This window comes from Dromiciops gliroides, chromosome 4, assembly GCF_019393635.1.
Source record: "Dromiciops gliroides isolate mDroGli1 chromosome 4, mDroGli1.pri, whole genome shotgun sequence".
Taxonomy (NCBI): domain Eukaryota; kingdom Metazoa; phylum Chordata; class Mammalia; order Microbiotheria; family Microbiotheriidae; genus Dromiciops; species Dromiciops gliroides.
In genome coordinates, this window is record NC_057864.1 from 254,652,389 (window position 1) to 254,675,687 (window position 23,299).

At 40.0% G+C, this 23,299-nt stretch overlaps 1 protein-coding gene and 1 non-coding gene across 3 annotated transcripts; one reads left to right on the forward strand and one right to left on the reverse strand.

Moving 5' to 3' along the window:
* The first annotated feature begins 982 nt into the window (after nucleotides 1-982).
* On the forward strand, nucleotides 983-20,474 carry LOC122726658 (trem-like transcript 4 protein). Of its 2 annotated transcripts, XM_043964500.1 has the most exons (6): nucleotides 983-1,064; nucleotides 4,262-4,600; nucleotides 9,928-10,021; nucleotides 10,880-10,978; nucleotides 18,749-18,851; nucleotides 20,192-20,474. In XM_043964500.1, exons 1-6 carry the CDS (start codon nucleotides 983-985, stop codon nucleotides 20,267-20,269), a joined length of 795 nt encoding a protein of 264 aa, XP_043820435.1. In that variant the 3' UTR covers nucleotides 20,270-20,474. The 2 variants fall into 2 exon arrangements, with proteins under 2 accessions (XP_043820435.1, XP_043820436.1); XM_043964501.1 differs by lacking the exon at nucleotides 18,749-18,851.
* Nucleotides 20,475-21,045: 571 nt separating this feature from the next.
* LOC122726855 lies at nucleotides 21,046-21,152 on the reverse strand. Its single transcript, XR_006352849.1, has one exon. It is a non-coding gene; the product is annotated as a U6 spliceosomal RNA (small nuclear RNA).
* Nucleotides 21,153-23,299: the final 2,147 nt, after the last annotated feature.

Here is a 23,299-nt window from a genome sequence, read left to right on the forward strand (position 1 = left end):
AATACTTTTATTATTATGAGAGACAGCAAGTTATGGTAGAGAAATTTTCTTTTTTAATAACAATCATTTTTATTTAAAGTTTTGAGTTCCAATGTTGGAACATTTTCACAAGTTTTGTGGGACAATTTCATATTGCTTCTCTGTTTCCTTCTGGAGGATGGAAATGAATTCAGCAGGAACATGGAGGGGAGAGTGAGTATTTCCAAGAGTATCCCACCTATATGCCATGACTCCATCTTCATCTTCTCTTATTGTTTAGACAACTGTCATCCATCCTAGACACCTCTCATCCTGCTCCCAGAAACCCATCTATCTACCCTGACCAATCACAACACCCCTACCCAGCTAGGTCTTCCTGGTGGCTTTCTTCCTCATGGGGGGATACTATGTAAGAAACTGATCAATCTTTGCCCAAAAAAAGCCACATCTTCTGGTGATCTATGGGGCTCTATAGCAAAGCTTCTTAAACTGTAGATCAGGAGAGAGACCAAATGAAGTTGTATAACTGACTGTGGGGGTTACAAAAAATCTGGCAACAGTAAAAGGTTTCAAAATGCGCAATTATATATAGATGGATGGATGGATGGATGGATGGATGGATGGATGGATGGATGGATGGATGGATGGATGGATGGATGGATGGATGGATGGATAGATGAGTGAATGAAAGAATGAATGAGTGAGTGAATGAATGAGTGAATGAGTGAATGAAAGGGGGAAAGGGTTTGCAAGTGAAAAAAACTTAAGAAGTTCCAGTCTAGAGCCCAACCTCAAGGCTTAGCGATGTGCTCTCCAAACCCACCTGCCCTTTTGAGCTCAGTACTTCTGCTTGTTACACTACTTGTTCCCCAATCAGTATATGTAAGTTCTTGTTTTCTTTCTGGGATTCAGAAAGAGCCAAGAGAGCAACCAGTTCACAGCTGTTCTTTTCAACTCTCCCAGACATATTTGGAGGCTTCCTGTGTCCCTTGAACTACTGCTCATGGAAAGAAGCAAATTTGCCCCAGAGGTCCCTCTTCAGCTGCTGCTGCTGCTGCTGCTTCTATGGGTTTCATATGAAAGGGGTAAGGAAGAAAAGAGAATAACTGTACAGTGGAGATAAGATGAACTAGAGAGATAGGAAGGGACAGAAAAGGAGAAGAGGGTGGTGAGAGGTGCTACACAGATGGTATATGAACTGGCAGAGAAGGAGGGTGGGGTGGGCCCTTAGAAGACATATTCAGGATCTGACAGTGGTGGCATAAGAGGGGCCACTTTCTCAAGAACCCAGGTTCCCTTTTTTTTCTTTTACCTTTTTAAATTAACATGCTTTAATTTTCTTTAAGTAGACTCCTAAGTATTTCATATAGTTATTTTGATTTTTTGTTTTTCCCCTATCAACATTTATTATATTTATATATCTTATTATTATATATTATACAACCTATCTTGTATATTATTTTATTTAAGATTATTATTTCTCTCCTCCCACCCTCCAGTTAAAAAGAGAGAAAAAATAAAATCCTTGTAACATATGCAGTCAAGCAAAACAAATTCCCACATTGGCTGTCACCAAAAATATGTCTTATTTTGCATCTTGATCTAACTCTCTATAAGGAGGAGAGTAGCATGCTTCACTAAAGGTACCCTGGAATCATGATTAGTTAGAGATATGATGAGAAAGCTAGGTAGTACAGTGGGTAGAGTGCCAGGTGTGGAGTCAGGAAGAACTGAATTCAAATAGGACTTCAGAACTTATCTGTGACCCTGGGCAAGTCACTTGATTACTGTATGCCTCAGTTCCTTCATCCATAAAATGAGGATGCTAAGACCTCCCAGGATTGTTGTGAAGATAAAATGAGATCATTTTTTTTTTCTTTTTGGTGAGGCAATTGGGGTTAAGTGACTTGCCCAGCGTCACACAGCTAGTAAGTGTCAAGTATCTGAGGCCGGATTTGAACCAGGGGCGGTGTTCTATCCACTGCGCCACCTAGCTGCCCCAAAATGAGATCATTTTTGTAAAGCATTTGCTGTTGTTCAGTCATTTTAGTCATATCCAACTCTTTGTGACCCCATTTAGGGTTTTCTTGACAAACCACCAGAATGGTTTAAATACTGCCTTGTCCAGCTCATTATGCATTAAGTAAACCTTAAAGAGTTACATAGTTTTGCCCAAACAAGGCCACATAGCTGTTGTCTTTCAAAGTTGTTATTCTTTAAAATGTTGTTGTTGAGGGCAGCTAAGTGGCACAGTGAATAAAGCACCGGCCCTGGATTCAGGAGTACCTGAGTTAAATCTGGCCTCAGACACTTGACACTTACTAGCTGTGTGACCCTGGGCAAGTCACTTAACCCTCATTGCCCTGCCAAAAAAAAAAAAGTATCGTTGTTATTGTATAAATTGTTCTGGTCTAGCTCACTTCATTCTACATCAGCTAATACAAGTCTTCCCATGTCTCTCTCAAACCACCACTTTCATCTTTTCTTAAGGCTGTTCCAGTATAGTCATATACCACAATTTGCTCATTCATTTTCCTATTGATGCATACTCCTTAGTTTCCAGTTTTTGCCACAATGCAAAAAGAGCTGTTATGAATATTTTTGTTCCTACAGATCCTTCTTTCTTTGATCCCTTTAGGAGTAAAGTCACAAGTTAGTAATTTTAGGTCATAATTCTAAATTACTTTCCAGAATGGTGTGTTTTTGTACAGTCATTTTTTAATCATGTCCAACTCTTCCTGATCCCATTTGGGGTTTTCTTGGCAAAGATACTGGAGTGGTTTACCATTTCCTTCTTCAGTTCATTTTACAGACAAGGAAAGTGAAACAAAGTGACTTGCCCAGGGTCACACTGTTAAGAAGTATCTGAGGCTGCATTTGAACTCAGAAAGATAAGGCCCAGCACTCTATCCACTATGCCACCTACAATGGCATGATCAACTCACAATTCTACCAACCATGTTTTATCATTCCCTAGTTTCCTGCAGCCCTTTCAACATTTATCATTTTCCTTTTTTGTCAACTTTGCCACTCTGTGTGAAGCAGAAGCTCAAAGTTGCTTTTAATTTGCATTTCTCTAATTATTTATGATAAGGAGAATTTTTTTCATATGATTGTTGATGGTTTGGATCTTTTCCTTTGAAAATTGCCTATTCATATCCTTTGACCATTTATCAATTGAGGAATTAATCATTCTTATAAATCTGAATCAATTTCTTCTATATCTTGGAAATAATAATGATGAGGATAACAATAATAGTTGTCCTTCATATAGTACTTTAAGGTTTGTTAAGTGTTATATAAATACCTCATTTTAAACTCACAACAACCCTTAGAAGTAGATGCTATTATTATGCTCATTTTATGGATGAGGAAACTGAGGCAAGCCAAAGTTAAGTGACTTACTTGCCCAGGATCACATAGCTAGCCAGTGTCTGAGGCCAGATTTGAACTCATGTTTTCCTGATTCTAACACTAGTGCTCTATCCACTTCACCCCCTAGGAAAAAAATTGTTTTACAGATTTTTTTTCCCAGTTAACTATTTCTCTTCAAATGTGAATCATCTTGGTTTTGTTTATAGAAACACTTCAATTTTTATGGAATCAAAACTACCCAATCTATCTTCTGTGAGCCTCTCTATTCTTTGTTGTTGTTTTCCTTTTTGTCATTCATTCTCCCCAGATCCAAAGTTAGAAAATAATTCTGTAGTAGTTTAAGTGGTATGGCACTGAATGAGTAAATTAAATTAGCTAGTATTGTCATTGTTGTTATATTTGTTGTTAACATGGTCGTTAAATTTTTTAGAATTGTTTTAATTTGTATTCTCCTACTTATTAGTCATTTAAAGCATTTTTTAATCATGGCTATTGATAGCTTGGATTTCTTCCCCTAAAAACAGCCTATTCATATTCTTTAACCACTTAGCAATTAGAGAATGGTTTATTCTTATAAATTTAAAACTGTTTCCTATATGTCTTAGAAATAAGACCTTTGTGAGAGAAACTTGTTGCAAAGAGGATTTCCCTTTAATTTTCTTCAATTCTAATTCTATCAGCATTGGTTTTGTTTACACAAAATTTTTAAAAAATGTAATCCATATAGTCTATTTTACCATTTGTGATTCTCTGTGTGGTTTTTTGAAGGGAATTTCACTTTCTGTCTCTTCCTACTGGGTTTTGTTGGCATTCTACAAAAATGTTGCCTCTATTCCTTCTTTCCTACCCAAGGAAGGATGCTTATTGTCCAACTGAGCTCCTAGTGACCTGAGATTGTATTCAACAGGCGCCCTTGGAGAAGAAATATACGAAGTGGAGCACAGAATGGTGGGGGAGACTCTCACAGTGAGATGCCAGTATACAGCTCTGAAACCTGATCATCTAGAGAAAGCCTGGTGTAAAAAGAAAAGAAATACAAATACATGTACTTTGTTAATCACAAGACCAAAACCCTTGTCAAAGACTGAGAACCCACGATACTCCCTCAGTTATAACACTAGTGTCATCATGGTCAACATGTCTGACCTCCAGGTGGAAGACTCTGGAGAATATTGGTGTGGAAACAACAATTCTACTGTGAATGTTATTGCTATTTTCAAGAGAATTCATTTAATAGTAGCTCCAGGTAAGTGCCTTTTATGAGAACTGGACTTTCTTGAAGCTTTTCGTCCTTTTTAAAGAACTTTAATCACCCTACACACTTATACCTGTGAACACACACACACACACACACACATATATATATATATATATATATATATATATATATATATATATAGCACCTCCCTTCTCATATTTCTATCAGCTCTTCCATAGCGTGGTCTTCTATTTCTAGGAAAGGTAAGCCACTTCTTTCCTTGCCAGTTCTCTTTCTAACTGGTAGATCACTGAACTTGGTGTCCAACATCACCCACATGTACACACAGGCATGCAAATGCACATGTGCACACATAGATATAGTGGCATGCACAAAAACAGAAATGTGCTTCACCATTTTCAATTCCTATAATCTCAGGAACAGGTGATGGAGGCTGAAAATTGCACAGCCTGATCTTGTACCAGAGACTGGTATACCAGCTAAAGCAAAAACTTTGGGGCAGGGAGAACCTCAAAGCTCAATGACAGACATTTATACAGAATTCCTAGTCCCCAGACATGTTTGAAGGTGACACCCCTAATGTTGTTCCCATCTGTCTGGTAGTGGCTAAAACACTTTGAAAGGACTAGCAATCTCTCACCACAGGGCAGAGAAAGTGGTTCATGGTTCCCATGTCATATGTTGGCTGAAGTTTTTAGTTATAGGCATTGGACTTGATTCAGCTTTCCTTTTCTTTCTACCAAAACAAATTAGCCTCAAGGCAGAGACTCAACCAAATCTTGAATCTAACAAATGTTCCTGTACCACATCCTTCCCAACTCTTCCCAAACCCAAGGAATTGTTTCAGCAGGTTCTTAGATTCATTCCTGACTATCATGTCCCCAAAGCAATTCTCCCTACACTTCCAAGTCATAGCATAGTCTCAGAGACAGTATGCAAGGAAAAGCTCCAGCCCAGGAATCAGGAAATCTGAACAATTCCCACCTCTAACACTTAGTGATTATCGTGTAAGCTTGAGCAAATGATTGTATCTTTCTGAGCTTCCATTTTTCCTTATGGTAAATAATAGAGATTAACAAACAATCCAATGTGGTTTCTGTGAGGATCAAATGTAATTGAATATTAAGTTTTTGTTTTGTTTATTATAACTGGAAAATATTACATAAATATGAGCTATGATTATTATAAAGACATGTCCAAGATGATGTCACCTCTGGAGTCTTAGCTTCTGAGATTTTAGTTGGGACATTAAGAAGATCACCCTAGGCACATCCTAATGTGATTTTGACACTAGCAATCTCAACTTCCCCAGGCCTCAGATCCCTCAGCTATCAAATAAAGCATTTTGCCAAATGGTCTCTGGAGTCATTTTCCAGCTCAAGATCAGGGATTCTTCAGGAATGTAACAAAAACATTTATAACTGTATTTTTACATAATTAGTTTTCTTTATAATTTTTTATGAATTTAAAAATATTATTCTGAGAAGGGCTCCATAGGCTTTACTAAGACTATCCAAGGGGTCCAATTCACAAAAACAGAGAAAATTTATTAAGCGCCTACTGCATGACAGGCACTGTTCTAAGCACTGAGGATACAAAGAAACACAAAAAGACAGTCCCTCCCCTCAAGGAGCTCATAGTCTAATAGGGGAGGGCAAAATACAAACAGATATGTTGATATAAGTTATATACATGGTAAATAAGAAATAATTAACAGAGGAAAGACACTAGATTGAAGATATTTGGGAAAGGTTTCCTTTAGAAGGTGGGATTTTAAATGGAACTTTAAAAAAGTGAGGAGAGCCACCAGGAAGAGATAAGGAAGGAGAGTTTTCCAGGCATGAGGAACAAGCCAGAAAAGCTGCTGTGTTGGAAGATAGAATGTCTTGTTCAAGAAACAGCTAAGGGAGCAGTGGATAAAGCACTGGCCCTGGATTCAGGAAGACCTGAGTTCAAATCCAGCCTCAGACACTTGACACTTACTAGCTGTGTGACCCTGGGCAAGTGACTTAACCCTCATTGCCCCGCAAAAACAAACAAACAAAATAATAAAATTATCCAAAAAAGAAACAGCCAAGAGACCACTGTGACCAAGTAGGAGGGGCAGGGACAGGAAAGATGTAAGAAGACTGGAAGGGGTGAGGAGGTGGCTCATCATGGGAGTTGAATATCAAACAAAAGATTTTGTATTTGATCGTAGAGATGATAGGGAGCCACTGGAATTTACTGAGTGTGGAGGTGACATGGTCAGACCAGTGCTTCACTGTTTGTGACAGTTTGCCTCAGTTTACCCAAATAATTTGAGGAGACCACCAAGTCAAGCAGAGACAGGTTTATTTCATTCTCATGAGAATGGGTGACCCCATGCAAGAGATAAGGAGCACACTAATGAGCTCATGAGTTAGGTTTTTATGGAAGTTGGGGGGGGGGGGGGTTCCCTTCATGCACAGGGTGAGCTCACAATCTAACATCCAATCCTGTCTCACCCAGGATGCGTGTTCAGCTCGTGATCATAGTATGGGTGCATGCTCAGCTATGTCTGAGAGTTGGGGGAAGGGGAGGGGGAAAGGGAGAAACCACTCCACCCATGTAAGGAGGGGGCAAAGGGGGAGAAGGAGAGATATGATAGACAGATTTACTTGAGCTGGGGCTTAGGAATGCAAGATGGGAGAGGTAGTGTCAGGGTTAAGTCTGCACTAACAGGAGACAGCTCTCCTGCTGGGTCATAAAACAAGGGGAACAAGAGGGGTATTGTAGAAATGGAATGACTAACAATAACAAAGACTGGGGGCTTTGGAATGCAAGCCAGGAGGGAGGGATGGTTAACAGGAGACACTAAGTTCAGCAAAGCAAGATATATGATTTAGCAATGGGACTTAACAGAGACAGAATAATCTGATAATAAGTCTCAGAGTCTAAACTGACTCAAGTCCACCATATCCCACTCATTCATCAAAACCAAAAAAGATTACAAAAAAAAAAGCTGTGCGACATATATGATCCTAGAATGGTAAGTTTTCTAAATCCCTTTTGCACATATTTCACCAGAGTAGTAGCAGATAGAGGTCAGAGAATGGAGGTGACACTGGTGGGGAAAGGAGCAGGGAAAGGGAGAATGACATATATAGGAATATATAGGAAACCTGACCTATTTACCAGGTGACCCTGACTGTCTGCCAGCCAGACAACACAACCTGACGAGATTGGGGAATTGTTAAGGTTCATTCAAATACGTGAGAATTATTAAAAATTCAGATAAATAAAGCCCTGTCCTACTAGAAAGTAGCCCTATCTTTTCCATCTATCTTTCTTTAATTGTTTTTTAATCAGTAGATAGTTTGTTTCTACATTACCTTCATTTCCAAAGGTCTCCTTTCCCTTTCCATCACTCAATGGGCCATACTTTATAAAAAATGGGGGGAAAAAACAAATTCAACAAAAGCAATCAATATATCAACCAAGGCTGACTGCATAGACACCATTATATTCATAGTTCCTCACCTTTTCTGTTGCCATTCTAATTAGTAAAGTCAAAATGTCTCATATGGCCCAAAGGAATAAATGCTAGCTAAACTTGGTGTCAGAGGATCTGGGTTTGATTGCCCAGGTCTGGCAGCCACAACCTGGGTGACCTCAGGCAAGTCAATTAAGCTCTCTAATCTCCAATCTCCTCCAGTATAAAAGGAGAGTGTGGGACTAGATTCCCTCTGAGGTACCTTTTGGCTTTAAATCTATGATCCTATGGATCATATACTTATGGGTTTCACCATTTAATTCAAAATTCTGATTATCAGGGCATCATAGTCTCATAGTAGAATGCTGAAACCTGGATATCCCTTAGGCAATATCTGGTTCAATCCTTTGTTTTAGTTTTTATTTTTAAAATATTTTAATAACAGTCACTTCCTAAGGCGCATGCATACACACACACACACACACACTGACTGCCCCAGGATGGGAAACTAAGTGGCAAAGTGGATAGAGTGCCTGCCCTGGAGTCTGGAACACTCATATTTTTGAGTTCAAATCCATCGTCACACACTAGTTGTGTGACCCTGTGCAAGTCACTTAACCCTGCCTCCATTTCCTCATCTATAAAATGAGCTAGAGAAGGAAATGGAAAAACATATCAGTATCTTTGCCAAGAAATCCCCACAAAGAGTAAGACACATATAACTGAAACAATTGAACAATAACAACAGCCATCCTCACAGAAACCTTCCTCATTACAAAACAAAAACAAAAAACAAAAAGTAGAATCAACAACTGACCCAATTGATAGCATATGAAACATTGCTGACCATAGCCCATTACCTCTAATCCCAAGGGTAAAGGAAAGAAAGAAAGAAACATTTATTAAGCACTTCCTATGTTTCAGGCACTGTGCTGAGCACTTTACAAATATTTCATTTGATCCTCCCAACAACCCTGGGAGGTAGGTGCTATTTTTTTTTTGGTAGTTGCTATTTTTAATCTTCATTTTACAGATGAGGAAAGTGAGGCAGACAGAGGTTACACCCAGGGTCACAGAACTAGTATCTGAGGCTGGATTTGAACTCAGGTCTTCCTGACTTTGGGCCCAGCATGCTATCCACTGTACCATCTAGCCACCATATAGAGAAGAGAATTATTTCATTACTGATCCCATGGCATCAATATTGGTGATGGCCAAAAAAAAAAATCTGATTTCTTATGTCGTTTAATTCAACAACCTCATTTCAGGGAAGGAAACTGGAGACTAAAGATGGGTCAGTTGCCAGGTACGTACACAAGTTAGTGACAAGGCCAGATGTTGGATCTAAGTTTCCTTAAATTACATCACCCCTGGTGCTCACACATCATCAGTACCCTCTGCCCTGGTTGTCCTCCCTCCCTCAGATTGAAAGGTGGAAAACAGACAGCTCCTCCTAGAACTTCCCTTTAAGGAGAGTGCCCAAGCCAACCATCCCTTCATTTTCCATCCCAAAGCACTGCATTGGATTTATCCATCATTCCCCATCTTCTCTTTTCTCTTGCTCCCCTTTTCAGGGAAGCCCTTTCTACTATGGCAAGCTCTTCCCCCTTACACTGTGATCATCTTGGTCACCAATGGCCTTAATGCCAAGGATAATAGATAAATTAAAGGGTAATGACAACCAAAAAAAGAGAAGACAAAATGGAAGGAAAGAGAATTGATCCTTAATGAGGTTTGATATACCTTGAATAATACCACACATTAATAGAGAGCATTGACTTTACATTTTGCCCTCATTCTGATCATCCCACAGATCTGGGCAAGGTCTGAGGCTTTGGCATTAGGCAGCCTTCCAGGAAAAGAGCTGCCAGCTGTCTCTCCCTTTGTCTTCTCTTTGCAGCCCAAACACAGAATACAACCCCATTGAACTCTGATACTGCTGTGAAGTCAACTACCATGATAGAAGATCTGACCATCACCTCTTCCACCATCAGGTAAAACTCCTCTCCAGGAACTCCCTCTGTAAGATCACACTCTGTCTCCCCAGAAGTTTGTGTGTGCCCCCTTACCTGCACTTACCTGGCCTGTTCCCTCTTGACCTGTGAGTCCACAGTCCACAGCGACCACACTGAAGTTCTTGTGCAATTTCCTGGCCTCAGCCCAGAGTTCAGGTGGACCCCAGGGAACCACACTTCCCATGTTTTTCTCTTGTTTTCACATATATATGGCCTGCAATCTGGTTTCTTTTTGCCTCCTACTCCTCCATCTGGTTGTACTCCCTTGGAACCTCATTATCCTGTAAGACTACATTAACCGGGGTGGCTAGGTGGCACAGTAGATAGAGCACCAGCCCTGGAGTCAGGAGGACCTGAGTTCAAATCCGGCCTCAGACACTTAACACTTACTAGCTGTGTGACCCTGGGCAAGTCACTTAACTCCAATTGCCTCACCAAAAAAACAAAAACAAAAAAAAAGACTATATTAACCCTGGTGTTCATACTTCATCAGTATGCTCTGCCCAAGGGCCCCTCCCTCCCTCTAATTGAAGGCTTGAAAGGAGACAGTTTTTCTTATAACCTCCATTTAAGGATGAAGCCAGCCATGTTTTCATTTTCCACCCCACAGCATTCCTTTGAACTTGCCCATCATTCTCCTCCTTCTCTTTCCTATCCCTCACCTTTTCAGCTTCCTTTTCTGTGTTATCTTCCCCCATTAGATTGTAAGCTCCTTGAGGGCAGGCACTATCTTTCTTTTTTTATTGGTATCCCTAGCACTTAGTATAGTCCCTGGTGCATAGTAGGCACTTAATAGATGTTTATTGACTGACTAACCACTGCTGTGATATTTTTCAGGCCCCAGTTCAAAGCAACTGTTGTGACAGATATCCAGCTACCAGAAAATTCTACTTCTAGAAGTCAGGTTGTGGATCATGTTGTCTCTGAGGACCTAAGGTAGGTGGTTCCAGTTAGGGCCCCCTTACTACGGAACATCTGTGCTTCCCCCTCCAGTTTTACTTCTGACCCTTGACTTTAGCTCAGTTGCATCCATTGACCTAGTCCCACTTAAGTAGTTCCCTTTGTCAAGATGCCTGTGATAGCAGACAATATGAAAAAGGCACCTCTTTTGGCATCGGATGACCAGACTAGTCCCTTAATACTTGTGTGACTTTGGTTAAGTTACCTCACCTATGTAGGCCTCATTTTGTTCATCTGCAAAAAATGAGACAGTGGACTAGATGATCTCTTAAGGTGCTTTACAGAACCAAGCTTTTGTGACCCTATGATCAATTTGGCAGATTTCAGCTTGGGCTGCAGCCTATTTATTGCACTCTCCCCACTCCTACCCACTCCACTCCCTTCCGCTTCCCTAACAGCCATCCTGGAGGCAGCCAAATGAGAATACACTGGCCCCAGCCCTGAATTGAGAAAGTTTCCATCCCTGGTGCATTGTTTAGTAAGGGTCTCTACCACTTCCACTCAAGTCAGTCCATCACTAACACAATCGGAAAGTCTTCCCACAATTCCAGCAACACCTGTTAAGGCCAAAGGCAATCCAAGCTCAGCACATAGAATGTATGTAAAGGGTCTGTGATGAACCAACAGAATCAACTTCAGCATCCTTGGGGGAGCCCCTGGAAATATAAGAGAAGTGGTTTGTCTCCTCTCAAGTAAAATTTAGCTCAGGGTCCCCTTGGTTGAATCAGTACAGGACTCTTACACCCAGAGGTCCATAGAAAGCTCTGCATGAGAACCCTGAAAATAAGGCATCATATCTAGTGACCTAAGAGAACTCCTTTGGCTTAGGATGATTCACACCAGGTAGGACTAGTAGCTCATACATCCAAAGCACTTTAAAGTTTACAAAATGCTTTTTTCATGTGTTAATTGATTTGGCTATCACAACAACCCTGTGAGGTAGGTGCTATTATTATTCCCACTTTATACTATAACATATATACTACATATATTTATGTTTTTATTCACAAAGATAAGGAAATTGAGGTTGATGTGTACATACATATATATACACATGTATATATATACATATACATATATATATGTGTGTGTGTGTGTGTGTGTGTATTATACTATGAGCATACTATATACTGTTTCTGTTTTTCTTGACAAAGGAAGTTGAGATTGAGAGATGCTGATGTTAAGTATCAGCTAAGGTCCCAGCTAGAGCCAGCTCAAGCAAACAAAAGCTGATTATTAAATTTTCAGTGTGAGCATTTATTTACACTTCAGTTATTGATTTGTCGATTGTCTAGACAAGAAAGTAATGGAGGAAATGTTAATAATGTTGATTAAACTTAAAAGTATGTTGTGGGGGACGGCTAGGTGGCACAGTAGATAAAGCACTGGCCCTGGATTCAGGAGTACCTGAGTTCAAATCCGGCCTCAGACACTTGACACTTACTAGCTGTGTGACTCTGGGCAAATCACTTAACCCCTATTGTCCCACAAAAAAAAAAAAAAGTATGTTGTGTCCTTTTTTTGCTTTTCTTGGAGAATAAGTAATAAAATATTTATGAGCACATGCCTATCAAGGGTCACACAATTAGTAGACAATTTAGCTAGGATTTCATCCATTGTACCACCCAGTTCTTCAAAATAACCTACTTTTGGGCAGCTAGGTGGTCCAGTGTTTAGAGCACTGGCCCTAGGGTTAGGAGGACCTAAGTTCAAATCTCTGTGTTCTGGACTTGATTTCTGTGAGACCCTGGGCAAGTCACAACCCCAATTGCCTGCAATAATAATGAAAACCTACTTCTACTTACAACTTCAATCCACTTCTGCCTCTTTCATTTTTCCATATCCAATCTGGTGCAGAGTCCTATTATTTCTACCTTCATAATGTCTCTCATACAACCCCCCTTCTCTCCTTTGACACTACATTCACCTGGTGCTCTCTCTTCCTTATCTCTATTTCTTCACTTCTCTGACTTACTTGTGTCTCACTTTCTGCCAGAAGCCTTCCCCAGCCCTCTTAGTGCCTTCCCTCTGAGATTTTCTCCAATTTATGCTGGCTGTAGCTTATTTGTATGTAACTGTTTGAATGTTGTCTCCCCCCCCCCATTAGACTAGGAGCACCTTGGGGACAAGGACTGTCTCTTGCCTTCCTTTGTATCTCCAGCATTTAGCATAGTACTTGATACATAGTAGGTGTTTAATAAATGTTTGTTAATTGACTGACTGTTTACTGGGAAGCTGCTGAGGTAGCATTGTAATTAACAGTACTAGTGTATGGGGCAGCCAAGTGGCTCACTGGATAGAGCACAGAGTCAACAGGACCTGAGTTCAAATTTGGTTTAGACACTTACTAGCTGTGTGGCCCCAGGCAAGTCACTTCACCCTGTTTGCCTCACCTGTAAAATGAGCTGGAGAAGAAAATGGCAAACCTCTCCAGGATCTCTTCCAAGAAAACCCCAAATAGGGTCACAGAGTAGTACACAACTGAAATGAAAAAATAATATATGGTTCCATGATGGGTTAGGTCCTAGGAAGGGACAAGAATGGAAAGAACATTAGTAAGAACACCTCATTTATCTCTTTTATTTTCTGTTATTCCCTTTTCTCTCCTTCCTTCTTTTTTTTTGGGGGGGGGGAATGAGGCAATTGGGGTTAAGTGACTTGCCCAGGGTCACACAGGTAGTAAGCATCAAGTGTGTAAGGTCGGATGTGAACTCAGGTCCTCCTGAATCCAGGGCCGGTGCTCTATCGACTGTGCCACCTAGTTGCCCCTCCTTCCTTTTTAAAAAAAATTTTTCCCTTGCACTTGAGTCAGATTTCTGAGAAAGAATCCTAGCACCAGAAGTCCAAGGATGTTTTTCTGAAGATCTCTCTCCTCTTTTCTCTGACCATGAACTGTGTCTAGAAAGACTAGAGATCCCTAACCCTTGAAAGGCACAAGATGAAGAACAGGATGAAGGTATGAAATGCAAATCACATAAAATTCAATGCCCAAGTTGTATAATGAGAAAATAGGTTTTTAGAATAGGAGGGGACCATAGAGGCAATCCGGTCCAGGGGTTTTTAACCTGAGATCAGTGGATGCATTTCAGTAGATTCATGAACTTGTCTAGAAAAAAAAAATACATTTCAATTTTTACTAGCTTCTAACTGAAATTTAATATTTCAGTTGTTTAAAAAAATTATTCTGAGAAAGGGTTCACAGGCTTCATCACACTGCCAAAGGGACTCAAAAAAAAAAAAAAGGTGAAAAACCTTTGCTCTTATCCAAATGCTTCATGGGATAAAAGCTCAGAAAGGTTAAGTGGCTTATTACATGAGCAATAACCGGCAAAGTCTTCATTTGAACCCAGGTCTTCTGACTCCAGCCACAGAGTTCTCTCCACTACACCAGAGCTGAGGACAATTTTCATGAGCTTTAAAATTTTGCCTGATGAGAAAAAAGCACCCTCACATGTGGCTGTGGTTTGGGGATTGTGGGGAAGGAGTAAGAGCAGGGCTGCATACTCATTACTTATTAGACAAAAGTCAGTGAAGCTTGGAGGTTGGGGGAAACCTTCATTAAAGAGGTTACTTCCAGCTAAAAGTATCCTGTGTGATGAGGAAGGGGTTGTGTTCTACCACTAAGAGTTTATTGAACCAATAATATTGGTCATGCTTCCTGGATGCTCTTCCTACTCCTTTGTACAGTGGGAGAATTTTGAACATCACTGAATCATGTGACAAGGTACCCTGAGGAAGCAACATCATCAGCTAGATCTCAGGTCACAAAGGAGACACCAAGTTAGGTCATCAATCATTTAAGTATTTATTAAGTTCTGGGGATACAAAAAGAAGAAAAAGATCATCCCTGCCCTCAAGGAGCTCACAATCTAATGGACCATGATCCCACCAAATAATTTTCTTTTTTTTTTTCAAGGCAATGAGGGTTAAGTGACTTGCCCAGGGTCACACAGCTAGTAAGTATCAAGTGTCTGAGACCGGATTTGAACTCAGGTCTTCCAGAATCCAGGGCCATTGCTTTATCCACTATGCCACCTAGCTGCCTCCGCCCCCACCAAATAATTTTCAATAATTTTGGACTGCCTTATGTCACTGAAAGTGCTACCCCACAGGGAGCATGGCTCACTTATCTAGATATTAGAAAGCCTACTCAAGCTTTATCGATTGTTTGACCAGCATTTATTAAGCCCTTAATTTGCGCTAGGCACTGTGCTAGAGATATAAAGAATGGCAAACAGTATCCCTGCCATTAAGGAACTCATATTCTACGGGACAAACAACACACAGGGAACTAAATTCATACGAGATGTATATGGAGTAAAGGGAAAGTGATAGAAGGAAGTTCAGAAGGAAGCACAAACCAACAGAACAGATATGAAAGTCACATGGGGAATTTATTATATGCTTGAAAAAAAAACCGTGCAAGAGGCAGAGCCAAGTCAGCAAAGAGAAGCCAGGAAGTTGCTTGAGTTCTCCTGAGTGGCACAGCAGGCCAGTTGTGAGATCTACCCCAGATCTGACTGAGAGATCAAACTAAAGAACCAAGCCATCCCAGCACTGGGAGCAAGCCTAGGGCAGTGAGGAATCTGCAAGCTACAGAGGCCTCAAAGGAGAACATCAGTGATCAGGCCCCTATCCTCCAGAACAAGAAGCTTGCAACAATGGCCCATGCACCCAGGAGCAGACCTCAACTTTAAAAGTCAAAAAGTAAGCTAAAATATCAATGAGAAACAGAAAAGGGTCCTTCTATGGTGAAAGGGAAGACCAAAACACAAACTCAGATGAGGACAATACTGTCAAAATGGCTACATGTGAAAGTTCAAAGGGGAAAATCAATTCGTCTCAAGATCCAAAAGCTTTCTTGGAAGAGCTCAAAAAGGATTTTTAAAATCAAATGAGAGAGGGGCAGCTAGATGGCGCAGTGGATAGAGCACTGGCCCTGGAGTCAGGAGTACCTGAGTTCAAATCCGGCCTCAGACACTTAACACTTACTAGCTGTGTGACCCTGGGCAAGTCACTTAACCCCAACTGCCTCACTAAAAAAAAAAAAAAAAAAAAAATCAAATGAGAGAGATAGAAGAAAAAATGGGAAAAGAAATGAGAGAAATGAGTTACACAAGAAAAAGTATGAAAAAAGAGTCAACAGCTTGGAAAAGGAAGCACAAAAATTGACTGAAGAAAACAATTCCTTAAAAAATACAATTGGCCTGAGGGGAAACTAGGTGTTGCAGTGGATAGAGCACTGGACCTGGATTCAGAAGTGCCTGAGTTCAAATCCGGCCTCAGACACTTGACACTTACAAGCTGTGTGACCCTGGGCAAGTCACTTAACCCCCATTGTCCCATAAAAAACATACAGTTGGCCAAATGGGGAAAAAATTGGCCAAATGGAAAAGGAGGTGCAAAAGCTTACTTAAGAAAATCATGCCTTAAAAATTAGAATTGGGCAGATGGAAGCTAATGACTCCATGAGACACCAGGAATCAAACAGAATCAAAAGAATGAAAAAATAGAAGAAAATGTGAAATATCTCATCAGAAAGACAACTGACATGGAAAATAGATCCAGGAGAGATAATTTAAGAATTATTGGACTACCTAAAAGCCATGATTGAAAAAAAAGAGTCTACACACCATATTCCAAGAAATTGTCAAGGAGAACTGCCCTAATATCATAGAATCAGAGGATAAAAGTCATTGAAAGAATCCACCAATCACCTCCTGAAAGAAACCCCAAAAGGAAAACTCCAAGGAATATTGTAGTCAAATTCCAGAATTATCAGGTGAAGGAGAAAATACTGCAAGAAGCCAGAGAGAAACAATTTAAAAATCATGGAGCCACAGTCAGGTTTACACAGGATCTGGCAGCTTCAACATTAAAGGATTGGAGGGCTTGGAATATGATATTCCAGAAGGCAAGGGAGCTTGGATTGCAACCAAGACACAACCACCCAGAAAAACTGAGCATTGTGTTTCAGGGTAAAAGATGGACATTCAATGAAATGGAGGGCTTTCAAGCTTTCCTGATGAAAAGACCAGAAGTGAACAGAAAATTTGATCTTCAAATATAAGACTCAAGAGAAGTATAAAAAGGTAAACAGGAAAAAAAAAAGGTTTTTCAATAAGGTTAAACTATTTACATTCCTATGAGGGAAGATAATACTTGTAACTCTTGATAACTGTATCTCTATTTGGGCAGATAGAAGGAATATACATAGAGGGTATAGATATAAATTGACTTTGATGTGATGATATAAAAAAGTAAGGGGTAGGGACAGCTAGGTGGTACAGTGGATAGAGCACCAGCCCTGGATTCAGGAGGACCTGAGTTCAAATCTGACCTCAGACCCTGACACTTACTAGCTGTCTGACCCTGGGCAAGTCACTTAACCCCAATTGCCTCACCAAAAAAAAGTAAGGGGTGAAAAAGGGAATATATGGGGAGAAGAAGAAAGGGGAGGTGGAATGGGGTAAATTACCTTACATGAAGAGGTACAAAAAACCTATTACAATAGAGGGGGGAAACCTTACTCTCATCAGATTTGGATCAAAGAGGAAATAACATATATACTCATTTGGATAAAGAAATTTAGCTTATCCTTTAGGGAAGTAAAAGAGTAAAGGGGGAAGGGTGGACACTGATAGAAGGGAGGGCAGAAGCAGGGGAGGAAAGGGGAAATAAAAGGGAGGGGGCCTGATAAAAGGGAGGGGAGATTGGGGGAGGCAGCGGTGAGAAGCAAAACACTGGTGAGGAAGAATAGGGTGAAAGAAGAAAGGAAAGTATAAACAAAGGAAGAAATAGGATGGAGCGAAATACACAGTTAGTAATCACAACTGTGAATGGGAATGGGATGAACTCCCCCATAAAATAGAAGCAAATAGCAGAGTAAATGAAAAACCAGAATCCTACAATATGTTGTTTAGAAGAAACACATCTGAAGCAGTTATACACAGAGTAAAGGCAAAGGGTTGGAGCAGACTATATTATGCTTCTGCTGAAGTAAAAAACAAAAAATGCAGAGGTAACAATCCTTAACTCAGACAAAGCAAAAACAAAAATAGATCTAATTAAAAGAGATAAGGAAGGAAACTACATCTTGCTAAAAGGTACCATAGACAATGAAGTAATATCAATACTAAACATATATGCATCAAGTGGTATAGCATCCAAATTCTTAGAGGAGAAGTTAAATGAGTTACAAGAGGAAATAGTAAAACTATACTAGTGGGGGATCTTAACCTTCCCCTCTCAGAAGCAGATAAATAGGTAAATAGAATTTTAGAAAAGTTAGATATGATAGACCTCTGGAGAAAATTGAATGGAGATAAAAAAGAATAAACCTTTTTTTCAGCAGTACTTGGCACATACACAAAAATTTGTCATGTATTAGGGCACAAAAACCTCACAGTCAAATGTAGAAAGGCAGAAATAATAAATACATCCTTTTCAGATAATGACACAATAAAATTACATGTAATAAAGAGCCATGGAAATATAGACTGAAAATTAATTGGAAACTAAATGCTGATTTATATTACTCATATCAAAATATGGAAATATTCTTTTCTTTTCTTTTATGTTTCTTTTATTTTCTCTGTGTGTGTTTATATTCAGAATAAATTGTTTTTTAAGTATATTGGGAAGACATGACCAGGGTTCCACCCCAGGCACCCTCACAGCTGGGGAATGTACCAGAGGACCCAGCCTCACAGGTGCTTCACCATCTTCTCCATTTTCTCCTCCCAGGTTCCCAAACTGTCTCCTCACCCTTGTGGTGTTTGGCCTCCTCCTGATAAAAGGTTTGGCCTTCTTAGTCCTTCTTATTCTCCTCTTCAGGTTCAGGAACCAGGTGAGTGGTGGTGTTCCAGGGTCATTATAGATTTAAAGTCAGAAGGGACCTCAGAGGCCATAGATCCCATAATCTTCATTTTACAGTTGAGGAAACTGAGGTAGATAGAGGTTAAGTGATTCATGCAAGGTCACACAGTCCGAGGTAGGATTTGAAGCCAGGTATTCCAGTGTTTTTTCTTTTTGTGAGGCAATTGGGGTAAGTGACTTGCCCAGGGTCACACATCTAGTAAGTGTCAAGTGTCTGAGGCCAGATTTGAACTCAGGTCCTCCTGAATCCAAGGCCAGTGCTCTATCTACTGCACCACCTAGCTGCCCCCAGTGTTCTTTCAACTATACCCTACTGTCATTATTTTGACTTTGGCTTGAATTAGAAATAAACCGAGGGATATCTCTCTCCCATCCTAGGATGCAAGTAGCTCCTATGGGCACTAGAGTCAAGAGGACTTGAGTTCAAATCCAGCCAGTGTGCCCCTGCACAAGTCACTTAATTTCTGTCTGCCTTTGTTTCTTCAACTGCAAAATGGGGATAATAATGGCACCCACTTCACAAAATAATATTTGTAAAGTCCTTAGGACAGTGCCTGGCACATAGTAAGCATTTAAAAGATATTTCCTGTCTTCCCTTTCCCCCTCAGCCCTTACAGTGGAACAAAAGATTCCCAGAGTGTCCCCTCAGAGCCACACTGCTAGAATTTTAGCCCTGAGATAATAAAAAGATTCATAAAAGTCTACATTGACATACTAAAATGAGGGGTATAAAAGGTGTTAAATGTCACACTAGACAAAGCACTGGGCCTGTAGATTGGAAATCCTGAGTTCAAATCCAGATTTAAACACTTACTAGCTATGTGACTGTGGGCAAGTCACTTAACCTCTGCTTGCCTAGTTTCTTCAACCTCAAAATGGGAATACATTTTAGCTATCCTGAGAAAAAGAATAGCTCCTAAAACACTTATACTACATAAAATGTAGTAAGCACCATACAAATGTGAGGATTATTATTATTCTCATCACCATTAGCTGTTTTGTGGATGGGTCTGGGTTCAGTGTAAAAGGAACAGATTAGGAGCTGCCAGGACAGGCTGGGATTTAGGTCCTAGGGCAGTAATAGGGTGTTAATTGAATTGAGATAACAGCCAGACATGATATGAAGGTATTTCTACTATGCCTCTCACAGTGATTAAAAGTCTTTACTGGTCATATGAAGTGGGTGTATGGGTTGGAAGGCATTGGAAGTGATATGAAAATTCTAAAAAGGAAAAAGGACAAAGTTGCAAGAAGAAGGGATCATGCTCAAATATTGAGTTTGTTCATTTTCTTAACTTTTTCAATTCTCAGGGTAATGGGGACAGTGAAAAAGTAGCAGAGCTGAATAAAGTGGAGCTGTCCAAGATATCCCCCTACATTTCCTATTGATGGAGAGTCCTGATGCCCCTAGTTCAGACCAGAGTGCTAAGTACAGAGATTTCACATCTCACCAATTCTTAAGTACCAAATGCATCACAAGATGGCTGGAGCCAGGTGTGCCAACAAATGTTTAATAACCCACTCTCTGAAAACACATGCTGTACTTTTGAATTTAATCTGAATTATTAGTATTATTTCCACCACTCTTTTAAGTCTTGACAACTGACAAAACAATAAATCCAGTTCTTATTTGTAGCATTGGCTGATTTCCTTTGGGGGAGGTTTCTTTTCTTTCTTTTCTTTTCTTTTTTTGGACTACTTTAGATTGGACTATTTTCATGTGTTCCAATAATTCTTAAATTATTTCCCCAAGTCAGTTATTTTTCCAATGAGATATTTCATATTTTGTTTTATTGTTTCTTGATGTCTCATAGAGTTATTAGCTTCCACTTGCCCAATTCAAATTCTTAAGTAATTATTTCTTTCAGTGAGCTTTTGTACCTCCTTTTCCATTTGGCCAATTGTACTTTTTAAGGACTTCTTCTTTTCAGTAACTTTTGTATATCTTTTTTTTCCATTTGACCAATTCTGATTTTTAAGTAATTCTTCTCTTTGTTGGAGTTGTGTGCCTCTTTTACCATATGGCCTATTCTTTTTTTAAAATTATTTTATTTAGTATTTTTGTGCATCCTTTACTGAGCTATTGACACTTTTTTCATGGTTTTCTTGTATCACTGTCATTTCTTTTCCCATTTTTTCCTCTGCCTCTCTTATTTGATTTTTTTAAAAATATGGAACGCTTCACAAATTTGCGTGTCATCCTTGTGCAGGGGCCATGCTAATCTTCTCTGTATTGTTCCAATTTTAATGTATGTGCTGCCGAAGCGAACACTCTTATTTGATTTTTAAAATCTTTTTTGAGCTCTTCCAGGAATTCTTTTTCAGATCTGAGACCAATTTACATTTTCTTTGAGGTTTTGCATGAAGCAGTTTTGAATTTGTTGTCTTCTTCCAAGTTTGTCTTTTGTCCTTCCCTGTCACCATAGTAGCTTTCTATGGTCAGGATCTTTTATTGGTTTTTGCACATTTTCCAACCTATTTATTGATTTTTAACTTTATATTAAAGTTGGGCTCTGCTCCCCAAGTAAGGGGGAGGGGCATTGTCCCAAGTTTCAGTGTCTTTGTGCAGCTGTTTTTAGAGCTAGTTCTGGGGGTCTGTAAGCTTTCTGTTTTATTCCAAGGTGGTATGATTTAAGGAGAGGTATGTTTGCTACCCTCCTGGCCTGTGTTCTTGTCTGCGAGTGACCAAAAGCACTCTTTTCTGCCCTGAAAATATAAGCATGGGCTCACTCCCCTGCATGTAGAAGCTCTGGTGTGCCAATGCTCCTTCTTGCCCTGGGACTGTGAACCAAGACTGCAACCTGAATCTCAGTATGGGCAATGCAGCAGAGCCCTGCACCCAGCCCCAGCAAAGGGACCCAGTAAGCTCCTTCTGGCCAGCTCTCCAACTCCTTTACCATCTGTGCATTTGCTGATTTCCAAAGTATAAATGCTCATACCAAAAATTTAACAATCAGCTATCCTGAACCCCTTGTAGGCTGTAAGAAAATAAAATAGTGTATCCTGCCCCTCTGCCTTGTCTTATCTCTTTGAATTTTTGTTCTGTTTCCCCTGGGGAAACAGAAACAGATAGAGGGGAACAGAAACCAATAGTTAGTCCTCTTTCCTCATCTACTTGGCATATAGTAGATGCTTGATAAATATTGATAAGTTCATTGGTTGGTTGATTGATCCACCTTGGACTTCAATTCAATTTAAAGCATTTTTCAAACTTGGGGTTAGGAAGACATTCAACACTTTTCGACAGTCCTTTCTTAAAAATAATGATAACTGACATTTATATAGTACTTTATTCTATTATATCACCGGACCCTTATAAATACTCTATGTAGACACATAGCTGATAAACATGAAAGCAGGAATTTGAACCCAACACTTTCTTATTCCAAGTCCAAAACTCAATTATGTGTAGGGACCAATTTTTAATTGGGGAGTGTTAGCTAAGCGGCTCGCCGCAATATTGGGGCAAGGAAGAAGACAGACAGCCTCCCTCAAAACAGAACAGGATTTATTTAACAAGAATGAACTTTAAAAAAATACAAACAGGATCAGTAGGATTAAGGGAAAGGAAATAAAATGGGGAAAGGGAAATTATACAACCTGAGCAACACCACCACCCAGGAATCAGCTGAGAACACACAACAGCATCCTGTCACCTTCCAGCTTCACGCTAGAATGGCAGAAAACCTCCCTTCTTCCCAGCAGACCCCAGGCTGACCACACACAGCCCCTAGCCAATTGGCTGGCCGCTCTGACAGTCACATGACTGCCCTCACTAGGCTTCCAATCATTATAATTTTGCCAGGCCCATGCAGACATCAGTGAGTGGGGATGATGTGAGGTGCCAGTGACATGGCAATGGCTACAACCAGTGGGTAGAGCACTGTGCAGTTTGCAGAGCCCGAGGCTGGTGCCTGTGCCAAGGTGTTGTTTTTTTTTTAATTTTAGCCAAAAGATGGGGTCATAAAAACCTCAAATAACAATTAATTCTTTACATATGGCATTATCTCTTCTTCTTTGATTGCCATTGACCTGCTTGACCAGCCCTCCTAGCTCTTCTTTGAAAGCTCAATCTTCTCTTTCCAAGCTCTAAGTGTGAATTTCCTTTAAGGCTCTCCCTTCAGCATTCTTTCCTTCATGCTCTATACTTTCTCTCTTGGTAAGCTTATCTATTTCCATGATTCCAGTTAGTGCCTCTATGCATTTGCTGAGTCCCAGATGTATACATTCAGCTCTATTCTGTCCCCTGAGCTCTCAACTCACATTCACAACCATCTGCTGTCTAATCTGGCTGTCCCATTATTATTAATATTCCAGCCCATTTTTTAAAATATAAGAACAGACCTTTCCTTTCTTTTTTTTCTTTTGATGCTGACTGGAATTCTGCCTTGCTCCTTCCATGTTGCTCCAGAATAGGGA